Source organism: Coregonus lavaretus (assembly GCF_964263955.1).
Source record: "Coregonus lavaretus genome assembly, chromosome: 12".
Classification (NCBI taxonomy): Eukaryota; Metazoa; Chordata; class Actinopteri; order Salmoniformes; family Salmonidae; genus Coregonus; species Coregonus lavaretus.
In genome coordinates this window covers 19,178,334-19,197,238 of record NC_139999.1, presented here as the reverse complement: position 1 = coordinate 19,197,238, position 18,905 = coordinate 19,178,334, and the positions used below count along the sequence as shown (strand labels likewise).

At 43.7% G+C, this 18,905-nt stretch overlaps 1 protein-coding gene across 1 annotated transcript; it reads left to right on the top strand.

Annotated features, from left to right (window-relative positions):
* Window positions 1–2,942: 2,942 nt before the first annotated feature.
* Window positions 2,943–18,670, top strand: LOC311138908 (PHD finger protein 20-like). Its single transcript, XM_084173706.1, has 18 exons — window positions 2,943–3,058; window positions 4,050–4,192; window positions 7,876–7,979; window positions 8,217–8,388; window positions 8,564–8,648; window positions 8,745–8,821; window positions 8,996–9,608; window positions 9,902–9,952; window positions 10,067–10,336; window positions 10,431–10,649; window positions 11,293–11,394; window positions 12,621–12,776; window positions 13,409–13,590; window positions 13,833–13,932; window positions 14,632–14,827; window positions 14,944–15,415; window positions 15,586–15,772; window positions 16,216–18,670. The coding sequence occupies exons 2-18, from the start codon at window positions 4,163–4,165 to the stop codon at window positions 16,356–16,358; spliced, it is 3,159 nt and encodes a 1,052-aa protein (XP_084029832.1). The 5' UTR covers window positions 2,943–3,058; window positions 4,050–4,162; the 3' UTR covers window positions 16,359–18,670.
* The last annotated feature ends 235 nt before the right edge of the window (window positions 18,671–18,905 follow it).

Genomic DNA, 18,905 nt, shown 5'->3' with positions numbered 1-18,905 from the left:
AGACCGGTTATCATTAATTTACTGGATTAAGTGTATAACAAAGTTCTCTATTATTGATTGAGTGTATTGCCCCATGGCACTCCCTACAGTCATGTCTGGTCCAAATGTGTTGTATGTTCTGTTTGAGTATTGTCATGTGCATGGTCCTCAGTTCTTTATGGTTGTCATGTCATGGTCCTAGAAAAAAAATGATATTTTTTTTCATAATAATGTAGAGCAGAAGTTTCTAAATAAAGAAAATGTAGCCTATTTCGGAAAAAAATAGAGAGCACTTTTCAAGAAATAATAGCATGATAAATGTGCTGTGTGATAAGATGTCGAATAGCCTAGCCTACTATTGATGTAAATTTGCCATTGGAAGTACATGCAGTATAGGCCTACTGTAAAAATAAAACATTAAATTGACTTGTGGTACAAGTCAGAGCCATATACAGTTGCAGCCAAATATATTGGCACCCTTGAAATTCTTAAATAATTCCCTATTTCTTCTCAAATAAGTTGACATTTAGAAAAACTTTTGGTCACTTGTTATTGGATTTTCAACATTACAGAACCAATGTTATTTTTGTAAACTTAAGTTTGCAATTTTAATTAGGAAAATAAAGAAATGTCATGGACAAAATTATTGCCACCATGGAGCTAGTCCTTGGTTGCACAACCTTAGTCCAAGATAACTGCAGACAAACTTCTTATAGCCATCAATGATCATGCTGCACCTTTTGACAATTTGGCCCACTTGTCAGCAGGAACCTGCTCTTATTCTTCGATATTTAAGGGGTGCCCCTCCACCAACTGCTGCTTTCAGATCTCACCATAGGTTTTCGATGTGATTCAGATCTGGGCCCGGTTTCCCAAAAGCATCTTAAGGCTGTTCTTTTTATTTTTTATTTCACCTTTATTTAACCAGGTAAGCCAGTGAAGGCTGTTCAATGTTCAATGGTTCTAACGATGAACTTAGCCTTAAGATGCTTTTGGGAAACCGGGCCCTGGACTCTTCGCTGACCACTCCAGAACAGTCCAGCATCACTTCTTAACCATTCCTGAGTGCTTTTTTATGTGTGTTTGGGGTCGTTGTCCTGCTGGAAGACCGACAACCTTCAATGGAGACACTGGGTTGAACATTGGATTAAAAAACACCTAATCATCTGCTGATTTCATGATGCCTTGCGCACGTCCAAGGTCCCCAGTACCAGAGGCAGCAAAGCAACCCCTCACCATTAATCAAACCTCCCCATCTTTGATTGTAGGGAGGGTTTTATTTTTATTGAATGCTTCATTTGGTCAGTAAACACAGCGCTGATCTCTATTGCCCAAAAAGTCTAGTTTTATTTCATTGGTCCACAGAACATTTTCCCCAGGATTTAGGCTTGTTTAGGTGGGTTTTTGAAAAGTTCAATCAGGCTTTCTTGTGTATCCTTCAGCAGTGGGGTCTTCCTATGTTTACCAACAACCAAATGAAGCGCTCAAAGAAAATAACACCCTCCCTACAATCAATTATGGGGGAGGTTTGATAATGATGTGGGGTTGCTTTGCTGCCTCTGGTACTGGGAGGCCTTGAATGTGTGCAAGACATCATGAAATCAGCATATTATCAAGGTGTTTTGGAGTGCAATGTTCAACCCAGTGTCCACAAATGTATCAGTTGAAGGTTGTGGGTCTTCCAGTAAGACAACAACCCCAAACACACTTAAAAACACCCTGGAATGGTTCTAGAAGAAACACTGGACTGTTCTGGAGTAGCCAGTGAAGAGTCCAGATCTGAATCACATCCATAGCCTATGGTGAGACCTGAAACAGCAGTTGGAGGGCACCCCTAAAACGTTGAAAAATTAGAACAGTTTTCTACTGAAGAATAAGCCGAATTGCCAGTAGAAAGGTGCAACTAAAATAAGCATTTGTTGGCAGTTATCTAGGCCAAAGGCTGTGCAACCAAGTACTAACACAGTTTACAAAAATAACATTGGTTCATGAAACTTTACAGTTGGCACTATGCATTGAGGCAGGTAGCATTTTCCTGGCATCCGCCAAACCCAGATTCATCCGTCGGACTGCCAGATTGTGATGTGTGATACATCACTCCAGAGAACAGGTTTCCATTGCTCCAGAGTCCAATGGCGGCGAGCTTTACACCACTCCAGCCGACGCTTGGCATTGCGCATGGCGGCTGCTCGGCCATGGAAACCCATTTCATGAAGCTCCCGACGAACCGTTGTGCTTACGTTGCTTCCAGAGGCAGTTTGGAACTCGGTAATGACTGTTGCAATCAAGGACAGACGATTTTTAAGCGCTATGCGCTTCAACACTCAATGGTCCCGTTCTGTGAGCTTGTGTGGCCTACCACTTCGCGGCTGAGCCATTGTTTCTCCTAGACGTTCCCACTTCACAATAACAGCACTTACAGTTGACCGGGGCAGTTCTAGCAAGGCAGAAATTTGACGAACTGACTTGTTGGAACGGTGGCATCCTATGACGTTGAAAGTCACTGAGCTCATCAGTATGGGCCATTCTACTGGCAATGTTTGTCTATGGAGATTGCATGGCTGTGTGCTCGATTGTATACACCTGTCAGCAACGAGTGTGGCTGAAATAGCTGAATCCACTAATTTGAAGTGGTGTCCACATACCTTTGGTCGTGTATATATGTTGATTTGGGCCAATGCGGTTTATGCATTTACATGACACTTGAACATAGCAGCCATGTTAGCTCCCTATTAACATTACATGGGGAATATTGAATCAATGCTTTTTAACTGAATGTGTAGAAATAGAACAACATTCAAAATTCTAAAAGTTGGCCTATTATATATATATATATATATATATATATATGGCTCTGGTACATGTAGCCTCTACCATGCACCTCTGTGAAGCGAGAACAGAAGGTCCTTTTAATAATTGCACATGCGTAGTTGCGTGCCAGTCGCCGGTAGTGTGACTCGAGTGCATCAGGAAGAAAAATTCAACTGCGTGCACTGGAATCAGATGCGGAGGCACCACACGAAAATATTTTATCGCTCACTGTGCACATCACCATCGGAAAGAGTATCCAGAAATCAAGGTAACATTTGATGCAACATTTAGTCTTAGTATTTGCAACATAATAGCAAAAGGATTTATGCATCAATAACACAAAATATTGTGAATGCTGCTTGGGCTTCCTGAGTTCTAAACAAATAACTTTAAATGACTTGTAATGTAGATTTATTTTGCCTTATGGATATCTTATACAGTTTATACTGTTTGGCGTAAGGTTGACTCGTAATTGTTTTTCTGGCGGGTTCGGCAGCTGCAGGGAAGTTCAAAATGCTTTATTTCCATGCAGTATTTAGTACGGTAAGAAAAGTGTGGCCTACAGAGGCCCCGCGATCACCTTATGAATGACAGCCTGAATGGCCTGTAAGATTTCTAAAGCCCGCCCCAATCAGACCCCTTAACCAATTAGCTTTGTTCAAATCACTGACGAACTACAGTGTAATATATTGAACACTCCCACTCCTTACAGAATATCGGACAATAAGGTTTCAGAAAGTAGTCAACAAACGCGAGTTTTGCCGTCGTGAATTGTATAAAATCGTACGCATTTTATTTGAGCCTCACTTTTGAGTGGATGCTGCGTGATTGCTTAAACGCAGAACGAGCAGACAGCGCTCCCAAAATTATGGGGATAAAAAACATGGCATAGCAGGGCAGGATTAGGCTATGTTTCGATATTTTTTCTGCTTCTATTCTTAGGCTACATAGTACATTTAAAGCCATGGACTATTAGTAGGCCTTTAGTTGAGGCTGCAAGGTCCAAATTGAAGGTTATTTTCACCCTTTATCAGGTGTAGTATAAACAACAGATGTGTATTGCGCGCCATTTGCTTCATTTGATTGTGGTCGCTTCCGTGCGTTTTGAGCGACACAACGTCAGTCCAACAAATAATAATACCCTATTCATTCACAAGTGCTTTGTCGGAATAGGTGTGTTTATTGAACCTACATAGCCCTACGGTAGGTTCGTGTTATTCAACTGGCCTATCTACATAACTAGCTTCATCTAATTTCAGAGACCATTGCTATTGTCTCCCATTGTTTCAATACGTGGAATGTTCGCCTGACCAGAACACGTGGTTTGCCAAGTAGTGTGAAGATATCCGGCTACTAGCTAGGTTGCATTGAAATGGAATATGCTCAAAGTCTCTCCCCAAAGGTGAGTTTGGCCTCCCCAAAGTAGGATAATGTATTGCATAGAAATGCTTAGAATGTTGTGTTTCCTGGTGTTTTGAAAATGATTGTGTTTGACTGGGATAGAGAGGATACAAAGTATCCAGGGCGCGAGACAACAATGTAACGCTATGCAATGGACCAGACAATGGACCGGTTTGAGTAGCAGTGCATATCTTTTATTTGAGCAAATTTCATCATCAACATGAACATTTTAGTAAAATTGCCAAAATTATAATGAATCATCACACTTTGTGATCACCCCGGGTGGACAAAAAAATAGGGATAAAGAATAGACTGTGGGAATTTCATAGAGTGCTGCCCACGTCTTCGAAAGTGTTCTGGCACTTGACCTCGTTTATTAGGCTACTGCCTGCAGAATATGCTCAATACGTGAATTAGACATCATTCATGTAAAATACAGAATAGACTGTCGGAATTTCACAGCGTGCTGCCCACATCTTCGAAAGCTTTCTGGCACTTGACCTCATTTATTAGGCTACTGCCTGAAGAAAGATGCTCAATACGTGGATTAGACAGTATTCATGTAAAAATCGATGGAGTCTTTCATAAGGGTTGCATGCAAAAGCTTCAAAGAGGAAGGTTTGCGTGCTGGTATGCCCTGGATGACCGGTTTCTATTCATCTCCTCAATTTAAGTAGCATCCTTTGTGAAGCAAGCAGGTGGCCATAGGTTGAGATCTGAGGTAGACATTAGGCATATAGGGGTTTCTTTGCCAAGTGTTCAGATACATTTGATATCATAAAGGGTTCATAAACCCTTAAAGTCCTTTGGAAATCATTCAAAACGAATATCAAGCTATATGAAGGGTGTCAATGGTTATGCCATCTTTGGAAGAGCACCAGATGTAAGGGAATTTTACGTCACCTTTTATGTAGCTTGCTTATAAAGCGTCTATGTAGTGCTTTTGATAATGACTACTTTGTGGATGCTCTATAATGCCTTAAAGTTAAGTTTCTACAATGTTCACACGTGTCTTTGGATGAAACAAACTAAGATATAGCTTAGAACTATAGTTTTTCAACACACCTTTTAGACTTGGGGCTAAATTCCACTGCCAACATTGTTCCACCAGTGTTTCCGCTGTATTCATTTAGCAGTGGCACACCAAATTATTTAATACATTTTCGGGATGGAAAAACGCTTTCAGTGTAAACTTAAATGACTAAACCCAGACCTATATATTTTTGAATAATATCATCTTTGAGAACTAGAAATCGCCTAAATATAATCTAGACACAGGGAGAAATTAGGAGTGTTTTTGGGATGGCTGGATTACTGATGGGCCACGCAGGGTACATGACCAGGGGCCCTGATTGGGGTCCCCATTGGTTTTGTTATAATGTTCTATACATTTTAGCCATGGCAAAAATGTATAGAATTGCAGGAAATAGGAAAACAGCCAATTTTTCTCTCTGCTGCCAATTCCGGACTGATTTAAGCCGCGCCCACAACCCCCATCCCCCATGCCTGGTGGGATCCCCTCGTGTGGTCCTGAGTGGCTCAGTGTGTAGAGCATGGTGCTTGTAACGCCAAGGGTCCTGGGTTCGATTCCCTCTGTCGGCCACCCATATATAAAATGTATGCATGCATGATTGTAAGTTGCTTTGGATAAAAGCGTCTGATAAATGGCATACAGTACCTTCGGAAAGTATTCAGACCCCTTTTTCCACATTTTGTTAGGTTACAGCCTTATTAAAAAATGTATTAAATTGTTTTTTTCCCCTCATCAATCTACACACAATACCCCATAATGACAAAGCAGAAACAGGTTTTTAGACATTTCTACATAAGTATTCAGACCCATTACTCAGTACTTTGTTGAAGCACCTTTGGCAGCGATTACAGCCTTGACTCTTCTTGGGTATGACGCTACAAGCTTGGCACACCTGAATTTGGCGAGTTTCTCCCATTCTTCTCTGCAGATCCTCTCAAGCTCTTGTCAGGTTGGATGGGGAGTGTTGCTGCACAGCTATTTTCAGGTCTCTAGAGATGTTAGATCAGGTTCAAGTCCGGGCTCTGGCTGGGCCGCTCAAGGACATTTAGAGACTTGTCCCGAAGCCACTCCTGCGTTGTCTTTGCTGTGTGCTTAGGGTCGTTGTCCTGTTGGAAGGTGAACCTTCGCCCCAGTCTGAGGTCTTGTGGTTCTCTGTAGCTCAGCTGGTAGAGCACGGCGCTTGTAACGTCAAGGTAGTGGGTTCGATCCCCAGGACCACCCATACACAAAAAAAAATGTATGCACGCGTGACTGTAAGTCGCTTTGGATAAAAGCGTCTGCTAAATGGCATATTATTATATTTATTATAGGTCCTGAGCGCTCTGGAGCAGGTTTTCATTAAGGATCTCTCTGTACTTTGCTCTGTTCATTTTGCCTCAATCCTGACTAGTCTCCCAGTCCCTGCCTCTGAAAAACATCCCCACAGCATGATGATGCCACCACCATGCTTCACCGTAGGGATGGTGCCAGGTTTCCGCCAGACATGACACTTGGCATACAGGCCAAAGAGTTCAATCTTGGTTTCATCAGACCAGAGAATCTTGTTAGTCATGGTCTGAGTCTTTAGGTGCCTTTTGGCAAACTCCAAGCGGGCCGTGATGTGCCTTTTTACTGAGGAGTGGCTTCCATCTGGCCACACTACCATGATGGCCTGATTGGTGGAGTGCTGCAGAGATGGTTGTCCTTCTGGAAGGTTCTCCCATCTCCACAGAGGAACTCTAGAGCTCTGTCAGAGTGACCATTGGGTTCTTGGTCACCTACCTGACCAAGGCCCTTCTCCCCCGATTGCTCAGTTTGGCTGGGCGGCCAGCTCTAGGGAGAGTCTTGGTGGTTCCAAACTTCTTCGATTTAAGAGTGATGGAGGCCACTGTGTTCTTGGGGACATTCAATGCTGCAGACCTTTTTGGTACCCTTCCCCAGATCTGTGCTTTGACACAATCCTGTCTCGGAGCTCTACGGACAATTCCTTCGACCTCATGGCTTGGGTTTTGCTTTGACATGCACTGTCAACTGTGGGACCTTATATAGACAGGTGTGTGCCTTTCCAAATCATGTCCAATCAAGTTGTAGAAACATCTCAAGGATGGTCAATGGAAGCAGGATGCACCTGAGCGCAATTTCGAGTCTCGTAGCAAAGGGTCTGAATACTTTTTTTTATTTTTAATACATTTGCAAATGGGGTATTGTGTGTGGATTTAATCCATTTTATAATAAGGCTGTAACATAACAAAGTGGAAAAAGTGAATACTTTCCGAAGGCACTGTATATTATTGTTTCTGTATTTATGTAATTCCCTTCTCTCTCATCCATATAGTCAAGCCTCATCCTGTTTTCTCTCCTCTCTTCCTGGCAGTCCCCTCACCAAAATGACTAAGGCCCCTAGCACCAATGTTTGCTTTCACTTTCCCCTAATGTGATTCATTATGTAACAAGTAGACTCTGATCAAAATAAATTAAGAAAAAGGACAAAATTCTCTACTGATTATGGAGTCAGTCCTTCTATCTAAGCCAGTTCGCTCTAAGCCAGTCTCTAGCAACTCTGGTTATTTTTACTATGACCTTATGTAGGAGCTGCACCATAGCATTTTAGGTACTAGAATGATGTGTTTCTGGTGTTTAACCAGGTAGAACTTTGTATGTGTGCCTGTCAGCAGGAGGTGGATGTGGACACGATGAGCAAGACACCCCCTAACAGAAGAGGAATAACGTTTGAGGTGGGAGCAACGCTAGAGGCCAGAGACGCCCTCAAAAACTGGTGAGTCACGCTTCAGTTCCTCTCTCACTCTTTCTCTTTGTCAGTACATTGTCTTTCTCTACCTGCAATCTATCTCTTTGTTGCTTTCCTCAGCTCCTTTTCAGTCTCTTTCTCTCTCTTTCTGCTATTCTCTGTTATCCTCTCTTATTACCTATACACCAATTATCTCTTGTCTTCCAGTTGAGTTCCTTTGCTCCCAACTCAATCACCCCTCTCGTATATATCCCCTGCTCCTAGGTATCCGGCCAACATAGAGAAGATTGACTATGATGACGAGAAGGTCCTGATCCACTACCGTCAGTGGAGCCACCGCTATGACGAGTGGTTTGACTGGACCAGCCCCTACCTGAGACCTGTAGAGAGGATCCAGCTGAGACGACAGGGACTGCTGGACGACTGTCCTATCCCTGTAAGAGATGTACTCTATTTAATTACTTATTCTCCCTACTATATTCCTACTGATTGCTCTACTTAGCTTTACCTGGCCTTCTGTTTGCTCCGCCTACTTCTATTGGATTTCATTTGCTCAGGCTGATACTGGATCCATGTTTGACAGTGACACTTCATTTCATCTGTCTGTCCAGGGATTTCATGTGAATGACAAGGTCCTCGCCAGTTGGTCTGATTGCCGCTTCTACCCTGCCAAGGTCTTGGCAGTGAATAAAGATGGTGAGTGGTTTGGAAGTACACTCATATGCATATTGAAGAGATTTATGGATTCTGTTCAGCATCAACGTGATCCATCTGATCTCCATTTGCCCTCAGCATCTTACACCGTGAAGTTTTATGATGGAGTCGTCCAGACGGTGAAGGGGATCCATGTGAAGCCTTTTGTCAGAAAGGTGAGCTCTTTGTTTCCTTCTCTCATCAGGGACTATAAATAGTTGTTTTTGCCTGCTCAAAGGGCATTTATCTGTTCATATTGTGTTGGCTTGCCATGCAGAGGGTCACGTTTCTGTGGGTTGTACTTTGCCTAATTTTCCTCTCTTTTCATCCCCCTCTCTTCGTGGAAATAGAGAGGAGGAGGGAAGACTCGGTCTGCTGAGAGGAACGGAGTCAAGAAGCCCCAGAATGGCAGAGACAAGAGGCCTCAGGAATACGGCCCCAAGAACAAAAGAACCAGACGCAGTACCTCTGACCAGGAGGGGGACAGTGACACAGAGGATGGTGATGATGAAGATGATTGGCACGAGAGGGAGGGGGAGGAGAAGACCAAGAGGAAGGATAGTGAGGGGGACGTCACCAAAGAGATACCACCCATAGTTAAGCAGGAGGAGGATATAGAGCAACATGCAGGACAGAACAACCTCAGGGATCACATGACAGCCACTGTGGACCCGACTGGAGTAAAAGTGGAAGAAGACGGAGGACAGAGTGAGGAGAGGCCTACTCATAATTTAAATGAAGGTATAAAGAAAGAAGAGGAGGAAATAAAAACTGTGTACACAGTCCTGAGTTCACCTAATGAAACTAAGCCACCCATTGAGTCACCCAATCAGATGTCAACACAGACCGGGCCAGTGTCTGTCCCATTACCCTCAGCTATCCCCACCAATGACAGAGTGGAGCAGAAGGCAGCAAGCCAACCGGATAGCTCCAAACCTGCACTGCTGGTCCTCCCAGTGAAACGTAAGGCCACACAACTTTTCAGAAAATCACTATTCAAAAGGCCTCCTTATATTTCCAATGAATGGAAGCGGTCAGTACACTCATATTTAGAGGTTCTGTCCATTTTAGAGGTTTATTTTCTCACAAGTCGTTAAAATAGTATAAAAGGTTTGAAACTAGATTTATGAGAATTCTAAGTGGAATGTTTTAATTTGTGTTGAATGTCGTCAGTCAGTGACTGTCAGTTTTTAATTTGTGTTGAATGTCGTCAGTCAGTGACTGTCAGTTTATATGGTCTGTGTCTTTATTTCCAGCGATAAGGAAGCAGGGTTTCCACAACCCGAACAGATTTAGCAGAGAGCCATGTGAGTTCTCGCCCTGCACTCTGTTACATCATTCAGTCTATCAGTTTACATAAGTGTCTCTCTACTCCTAGCTGTTTGTCCATCCTCTCTTACACTTCTCCATTGTTTTTTCAGTGTACAGAGTGATCAAAAACCAGCCTCCCCCGGTCCTGTCCATCAACTTGGACCACAACCCATTTAAATGCAGCGCTGTAGGCTGCACCAAGTCATTCCGCAAGGCCAAGCTGCTTCACTACCACATGAAATACTACCATGGAGAGGACCAGCAGCTAGAGGACGACCTCAGCCCCACCAGGAGCGTCCATACCCGGGCCTCAGAGAAGCACCCCTCCCCTAACTCTCTGGAGAGTCCTAAGAGGAGACGCACCATCTCCGCCTCAATGCGTAAGTGTCAAGAAAGGGCCATAGCTACATGATAGATTCACCCAAAGAGGAAATCGGTTTTAGTCATAGTATTGTGTTTTTCTACGCCTGGCAGACTCCACTGTGCACAGTCCTACTAGAACTCCCCCGTCTCCACGTAGTGAGGCCAAGACAATGAACAGACGCACATCAGCTCCATCTGCTGTCAACACCCAGCGCCAGCAGCAGAGGGCTCTACTGAGGGAGAAGAGCAAAGAGAACCAGCTGGACAGGAATGGACAGAGACCGGTGGAGACAGAGACTACTGAGAGCAGTGGTATGGACATATGTCTGTGTAAGATGTGGAAAGACATGAAGAGAAGGCTTAAATGAAAAATCCACTCAACTATATTTTGGTATTTTTTTCTCCATTTCTCCACACTGTTAATAGGCAGCCCCCTGCACCTCTCTGATTGAGGGGTTGGGTTAAATGCGGAAGACACATTTCAGTTGAATGCATTGTTGTACAACTGACAAGTATCCCCCTTTCCCTTCCCTAATACATGTCAGCAGTCAAGTGTTCAAGGTATTGACTTTTAAGAAGCAAAGTGTCACTTGCCACATCATGATGATGAGAAAGCATTAAATGACGCAAAACACATCATTATGATGTGGCAGGTGACAGTTTGCTTCTTGAAAACATTTTGGGACTCTTATCAACAGTGGACTAATGAAAAAAAATACCCAAAGATAGTTTTTGAGTGGATTTTTCCTTTAAATAGGCCTTTGGCTTTGAGCAAATGTGTAGCTATCTTTGCTGATTTCTGATCAAATGTGTAGCTATCTTTGCTGATTTCTGATCAAAGATTCACTTTCTCTTAACATGACACAACAGGATTATTGAGAAATTGTGCATGCTCCAGTGTTTGTGGTGGCGGAACACGCCTTCAGACTCTAGAGCACTCTCCTAACTCTTGGTTCCCCCTGTGTCACTCCAGCATTGGTGAAAGAACGAGATCGGCTGAAAGATAAGAAACAGAGGGACTTCCTTCGCATTAATCTGAAGAAGAAGAAAAAGAAGAAAAAGAAGGCCAAGTTTGGTAAGGAGACCCTAGTAATCCTACTGTTCTGCATGGGGCTCCTGTCATATAGCTTTAGCTAGGCTGCATGTGCAACGCTTCATTCAGGCCATGGGAAGGCCCCTGAGATATTTCATTCACGCCGCTTGGTAGGTGTGGTGTGTTCTTTTTACCCTTATTTTACCAGGTAAGTTGACTGAGAACACATTCTCATTTACAGCAACGACCTGGGGAATAGTTACAGGGGAATGAATGAGCCAATTGGAAGTTAGGGATGGTTAGGTGACCGCCAGATTGGGACTTTAGCGAGGACACTGGGGATAACACCCCTACTCTTACGATAAGTGCTATGAGATCTTAAGTGACCACGAGAGTCAAGACACCCGTTTAACGTCCCATCCGAAAGACTGCACCCTATCACTGCCTTGGGGGGTTGGGGATATGTTTTTTAGACCAGAGGAAATAGTGCCTCCTACTGGCCCTCCAACACCACTTCCAGCAGCATCTGGTCTCCCATCCAGGGACTGACCAGGACCAACCCTGCTTTGCTTCAGAGGCAAGCCAGCAGTGGGATGCAGTGTGGTAGGGGTGGGGCTGTGTGTGGGAGTAGCACTACAACTGCTGTGTCCTCACTACTGACCTACGTCACTTCATCAGTCAAATAGCCGCTGCTAATTTTTGTTTGCATCACTGGCTGATGATTTACACATCTTTTGGCTCATGTTTGGTTCATATAAAACACAGGCCTTTATTATGGTTTTATTAACCATCTCACTAATCTGTGTGAACTCTACTGCTAGGCACAAGCTACTGTGACTGCACTTTTGTAACCAAGTTTGAACCACTATTGGTCTATTGACCTAGTTCAAATTCACTCTGTGTGGATCTGTGGATGACACTTGTTATAACCCACAGTATTAAGAGGATGGTTTATTCACTGTGTACATTCACACACAATTAGACTTTATTTAGACTGTTTTGGCCAGTTCAGCTCTCAGAAACACTCAAGTAGAGGTGTTTTGTGGACACAAGTTTACCGTTTTGTTGTCTTTGTTTAAGGACATATTCTCACACCCATAATAGTATCTTCAGCTGTGAACATCAATCGTTTTTTTGTTTCATATATTGTCTGTTTGACCCCCCCCCCCCAAAAAAAAATAGTAGCTCTTGTTTGTCCTCATCAGCATTTCCAAGGTTGACATATTTTGTTCTGCGTCTGCTTCCCCCTCCCTCCCCTTTATTAACAGAGTACACAGGTAGTGAGGAGAATATTGACATCTCAATATTCGCTCTTCAGTCCAAATTGAATTTGCCACTCAAATTCCCCCTCTCACACAATCACAAGCCTGAGTCCTACCACTGCAGGCCCGGATACAACCAGTCAGAGCAGATGCACGTGGATGGTGGGTATTATTGTGTGTCTGTGTATGTCTATGAGTGTGTGTCACTCTCTCCCCTTTGCCATTATTCTTTGCCTGGTTTCAGTCCATAAGTAATTTGTTCTTTGCGTCTACCTGTGTATATTTTCCATTCTGTATCAAACCGATCTTGCTAATCATGTTCCACACTTTCTGGCTGGACAAGCAAACAAACTAGACCTGTTGTCACAGTTGAGGACCGATTCTATGGTTTATTGATTGAATCCGGGGCCTTTTCTTTGCTGCTATGGCTTGCTTTATTCTAATCAGTTTGTTATATGTACGACTCACGGAGCTATGCATAAGGGATATACTGTATGTTACAATGCTGTAGATGAAATGATCTATAGTTTCCTCCTATATTTCTACCATGGAGAACTCTTTCTCGCTCTCTCTGCTGGTGTTGCAATAATCTCTAGATCAAACACATCAGTTACATCCAGATGATATATCCTGGGGACTTACGTTGAGAAATATACTGTTTGGTATGAAACCAGCTCATGGGGGAAATATAGATGTGTATGTAGTTTTACAATGCTGCTAAAAGAGACTAGGGTCACCATGACCAGGATTGTCTTTATTAGTTAACCCCTTCCATCCCTTGATTTCCCCTCCAGATGAGGATAGCATCAGTGATTGGTCCACTGACAGTTGTGAGTGGAGTGATGATGAGCTGGGGGCGGAGCTGGACAATACTACACCACCCCTAAATCTGGGCTCTGTTGCCTTGGAGACAGGCAGTCAGGAGGTTGTGCGTTGCGTCTGTGAGGCGGAAGAGGAAAACGACTTCATGATACAGGTGAGCTGTCTTGGGGGTTTACCTGACTAGCCCTAACCTGCCTCCAATACACATACTTGAGACTGAAATAAATGTTGATGGCAATCCACTAGTCTCTCAATCATTTTAATCAATCAAATTTGTCAAACTGCACCTAACTAAAGGCCTAGCCCAACTCTGCTTTAAAAGCAAGCTCAGGCCAACAGTTAGCAGCAGGGGGAAAACTCAGTTTGATAGTGTTGCCTTGTCTCTCATCTCCTCAGTGTGAGGAGTGTCTGTGCTGGCAGCATGGCACCTGCATGGGCCTCCTGGAGGACAACGTCCCAGAAAAATATGCCTGCTACATCTGCAGAGACCCACCAGGTGAGAGCCAGCAACACACAACTGGGCTTGCTAGAAACTCCATCTCCGGTTTCTCCTTGGGGTTACTTGGGAGGGGGGGGGGTTAACACAAAACAAGACAAGCCAGTACATTTAACTGTGGTTTTTGTGGATGTGTCTTATTGTAATAGGAATTTCCAGGTGAACAAAAAGGAGAGCAGTCCTTGGTAAAGTCAATCAAAAATCAATCCGGTTTATTACAAATTACAACAGGGAGACACCTCCAGCCCAGAAGCAGAGACAATGTCTAACTGGCCTCCTGGAGACAGGACCTTTTTACTCTAATCAGACGGCACCAAATGTTCTCTAAACACCAGCCCGAGAGGCTTGTAGGAAGTCGAAACAAAAGGCAATGACTTTGCCAGCTGCTACAGAATCACAGTGTTTATAATGTCATCAATCAAATAATAATCAGTGTCCTCGGTCCTTGTATCTTCAGTAGCTCTGGCTTCAATCACTATCAACAGATATGAGAACAATCCATAACATTCAGTATCAAGTCTAGTGACCATCATCCCAGACACAAATGAGTGTCACAAATAGAATGCTAGAAATCGTGTATTACAAGAAAGGGAAAATATATAAATATGCAAACATTGTTAATCACTCTAAACTGAATATTAACTTTTCACTGTACATTTTCCCCATCACACTTATGATATCACGTGACCTCTGTTCCAGGTCAGAGGCAAAGCCTGCGGTACCGGTATGACCGTGATTGGCTGAGCAGCGGTCACATGTACGGTCTATCCTTCCTGGATGAGAACTACTCCCACCAGAATGCGAAGAAGATTGCAGCAACACACCAGCTACTAGGAGACGTACAGCGTGTGGTGGAGGTGCTCAATGGCCTCCAGCTCAAGATGAGCGTCCTACAGTAAGTAGTGTTGAATAGAATGGAAAAACTATACACTAATATGAATCAATATCTAATATCCTTATGAAATGTATACGGTCTGGATGGAGTCTGATTGTCCCTGTGTGCCCCTGTAGGACCCAGACCCACCCGGACCTGCAGCTGTGGTGCCAGCCCTGGAAGCGGGCAGAGAGGCCCTGGAGGAGAGGTGGCTCGGGGACGGGCACAGATGCAGCACCCTCTCCCGCGCCAACAGACGAGGGCTCCGAGAGGGACCACAAGAGTCTCGCCCGTGGGGGCGCAGAAGCTCTGATGTCAGCCGCCATGGAGAAGCTTAGCCGAGCCTCCTCTTCCTCCTCGTCGTCTTCCTCCTCACCCTACCAGTCGTTCCAGGACTCGTACATCTTGAGTGAGCACTGCTACCAGAAGCCGCGGGCATACTACCCTGCAGTGGAGCAGAGGCTGGTGGTGGAGACCACACGGAGGGGCTCTGAGCTGGAGGACAGCCTGAGGAGCACAGAGGACCTGCTGGAGAGAGAGCAGCGCTATGGAGGCATGCTGGAGACAGCCAGGCCCAAAGCCCACACACACCTGAACACTCGCACCAAGGTCCGTTCTGTTTCAGACTTCAGACATTCGTCTTCAACACCTCTATCTCTACCTGTCTTGTCTATATATGTTGTACCATCTATCTATCTATACATCCCACATACACTATAGAGTGGTTGATACTCTAAAAAGTTAACTTTATGACTGAATCCTCTTTCCCATGTCTCCAGGGTTCAGATGTTGGTCGGTGGGGCCAGGCTGAGGTGAAGCGGGAGGAGGGTGTTGGCTGCGGTGGGGGAGGGGACGTAGATGGCAGTGGCCAGCAGCACCAGTGGCAGATCAACCTGCTGGATCACATAGATGCTGTACAGGACGAGGTCACTCACAGGATGGATTTCATCGAGAGGGAGCTGGATGGTGAGACAACATAGCCCCTCTGTTTTCTGTTTATTAGCAAGGAAGCATTTTGTAATGCCACAGATTGTATATGTACAGTGAATAAGAAAGAATTTCAAGCAAAACAAGTCAACTGAAGACAGTAGCTTCTTTCTTATCCATCACAAAATTGTAGCCACAATAAATGAACCTATTTCTTATTGCCACATAGGTGAAGTGTGTTGTTTTACAGGGTCAGCCATAGTAGTATGGCGCCCCTGGAACAAATTTGGGTTAGGTGCCTTGCTCAAGGGCACATCGACAGATTTTTCACCTTGTCGGCTCGGGTATTCAAACCAGCAACCTTTCGATTACTGGCCAAATGCTCTAACCGCTAGGCTACCTGCCGCCCTAATAATGACCTCTCAGCTATGTATTGTGGATTTAACATGAGTAATTGACAGTGTTCCATCTTTCCTCCTCAGTGTTGGAGAGCTGGCTGGACTACACAGGAGAGCTGGAGCCCCCAGAGCCTCTGGCCCGCCTGCCTCAGCTCAAACACCGCATGAAGCTGCTGCTTACAGAGCTGGCCAAGGTGCAGCAGATCGCCCTGTGCTGCTCCACATAAGGGCGCCAGTGAGCAGTGTGACATCCATGTTCACCGCTGTTCACAGCACTCCGAGAGACAATGAGGGGATTCGATTAATGCCCCGTGTGAACCGGGTCAGCATTGATTGCATTTGTTTTGGAACTGGGCTGCCTCCCGGACGTGAGCCAGGTGTTCCATTTCGGCATACCGCGAAGTCGGCTCAAAACAAAAGTGATGTAATGAGTAGGGTTCTGTGTTTTTACATGCAAAGGTGATTGCTTTTGAGAAGAAGGCTTTATCTGCCTTCCCAATGAAAATGAGTTTGAAAATTCAAACATTTTATGGAAAATATATATGTATGTTTCTGAACGATGCACCACTGGGCACACACTGGTTGAATCAACATTGTTTCCATGTCATTTCAATTAAATTATGTTGAACCAAAGTGGAATAGATGTTGATTTGGCGTCTGTGCCCAGTGGGATGCTGCCTTGTTGACAACATGACCGAGTGGCGCAGATTACGGTTCAATTTGAGAAGGGTGCTCCTCCCTCACCGCTTTTACCCGTCACAGGCCATAGCCCGGTGCACTTAATTGAACTCCCTCATTGCAGTCGAGAGTAGCACTCACTGGTCTATCTATGGCATTGGGGTGTTGGACTGAGGAGAAATTACCAGATAATTTAATGCAAATGCACTTATTTTCATTATACTGTAGGCTGGTGGGAGCATCTCACGTCATGGGGTTGAATGCTTCAGGATGTAGGTTGGTGTTCCTCTTTAAGGCCTCTAGTCTGTACAGGGAAAAGCCCACAGAATGGAAGTGTACTGTATCATAGTCAAACAACATACAGTTGGTAATGGATGGAGTCAATACAAGAGAGAAACAACAGGGACAGTTCATGGTTGTATGGGTTTGTTGGTGCAAACCTGCATCATATTAATGCCTTGGTCTGAGGTTCAGTTTGGCGCTTGCTGTCAACTACTCTACAAATTGCTGAGCTATAGTGTGTATTCAAAGACCTCACCTGAACTTCTGATAGGCATACTTTTAATCTTCATAATGACAACTTTCAGTAACTGACAACACTTTCCTTGGAGCTATATTCTGCAACATTTTTTCCTTTCTGTAAAGTACTTAGTATTTGATTGTCTCCCATTGCATAATTGTTAAGCTTATGTTTGTTGAACATGTGGACTGTTTTACATAGCAGAGCCGTAATATTAGGGCCGGGACGATACCAGTATCTCGATACTCATTTAGTGCCATGGCAAGGAAACAAAACACTAAGTGGATTGAACTTCTTTAGGAAAACAGCCCTAATGTTAGAAACAAACATCATTATGTCATTATCCAGAGTCACATTTATTTATATTTCAAGCTATAGCACACAATATTTTACATGCAGCAGGCTTTTAAAGGATCAACGAGTGAAGTCTGCTTCGTTTTTTTCATTTTTGCCATGGAAAATGTTTTGCGATACTGGTATCGTCACAGCCCTACTTAATAAGGTTTTAAATAGGGAGTGAAAATACAAACTATATTCTTATATAATGGCACTGTAGATAAGTACTGTCTTTCTGATTTTACGCAGTGAATTATATTGCTACAGCTTATACAGGTTTATACAGTTAGTGTCTGTATTATAGACACTGGAGGGACAGTATCATACAGTTTGACGAGTGAAGTTTCTGGATTTTTGTTTCAATATTGTTTTAAATGGGTTTGGTTTCTTTCCATTCTCATTGTTTTCTTGTGGATATCCTCTATCCTATTCACTCTCGTCTCGATGTCTTTGGACGAATTCCTGGCCGACTACATTGCAGACGTATGCCAGATCATAGAAAGCCTGTATAGGTATTTCACATTTTAGTTAGCCACATCAAATGATCTAGCAATCTGGTGCCCGACTGCACGGTTGATGACATGGCACACAACCATTGGTTGATGCAATGCAACACCTGCCCATGTAGCCGGGTAGGAACTCGACCTTCAACTTTGCTTCACTGTAGCATTTGACCTTTGGCTTGCTACAAATATTTGTAGAGATGTCTGCTATGACCTCAGCATTATGTGCTCTGTTCTCAGTGAAAAAGACTTGTGACGGACCTATACATTTTAATGTTCTTGTATTTCACTTGTACTGTTTATTTGCAATATTTTGTATTTTTAGTGTAAATACATTTGAATATGTTCTTTTCTTGGGATGAATTTGTATTGATAGTTATTTTTAAACAGTCCTACAAAAATAACCATACCTTACTAGTGTCAGCCAGGTTAAGAACCAAACGAGATGTTGAAAGAAATGCAACAGATGCTGATATATAAATAAACTACTATCTCTCCCATTGATATGAATACTGTCGATCTGTCTGAGGAGTACAAAACATGGTTTTGAACAAATCAATTGTGCTCTCTTGACCACACACATTTCAGCACAAATCCCCCCCCACATTTTTTTTTTTTAAATTTACATACAGGTAGCCTAGTATAAAGTCTCTTGTTTTCTATCCCTTTCTCAATGCATGTTGGTTGTCGCCCTCATTTCATGAGGATTTGAAGGAAACCGTTCTGCTGATCTCTAC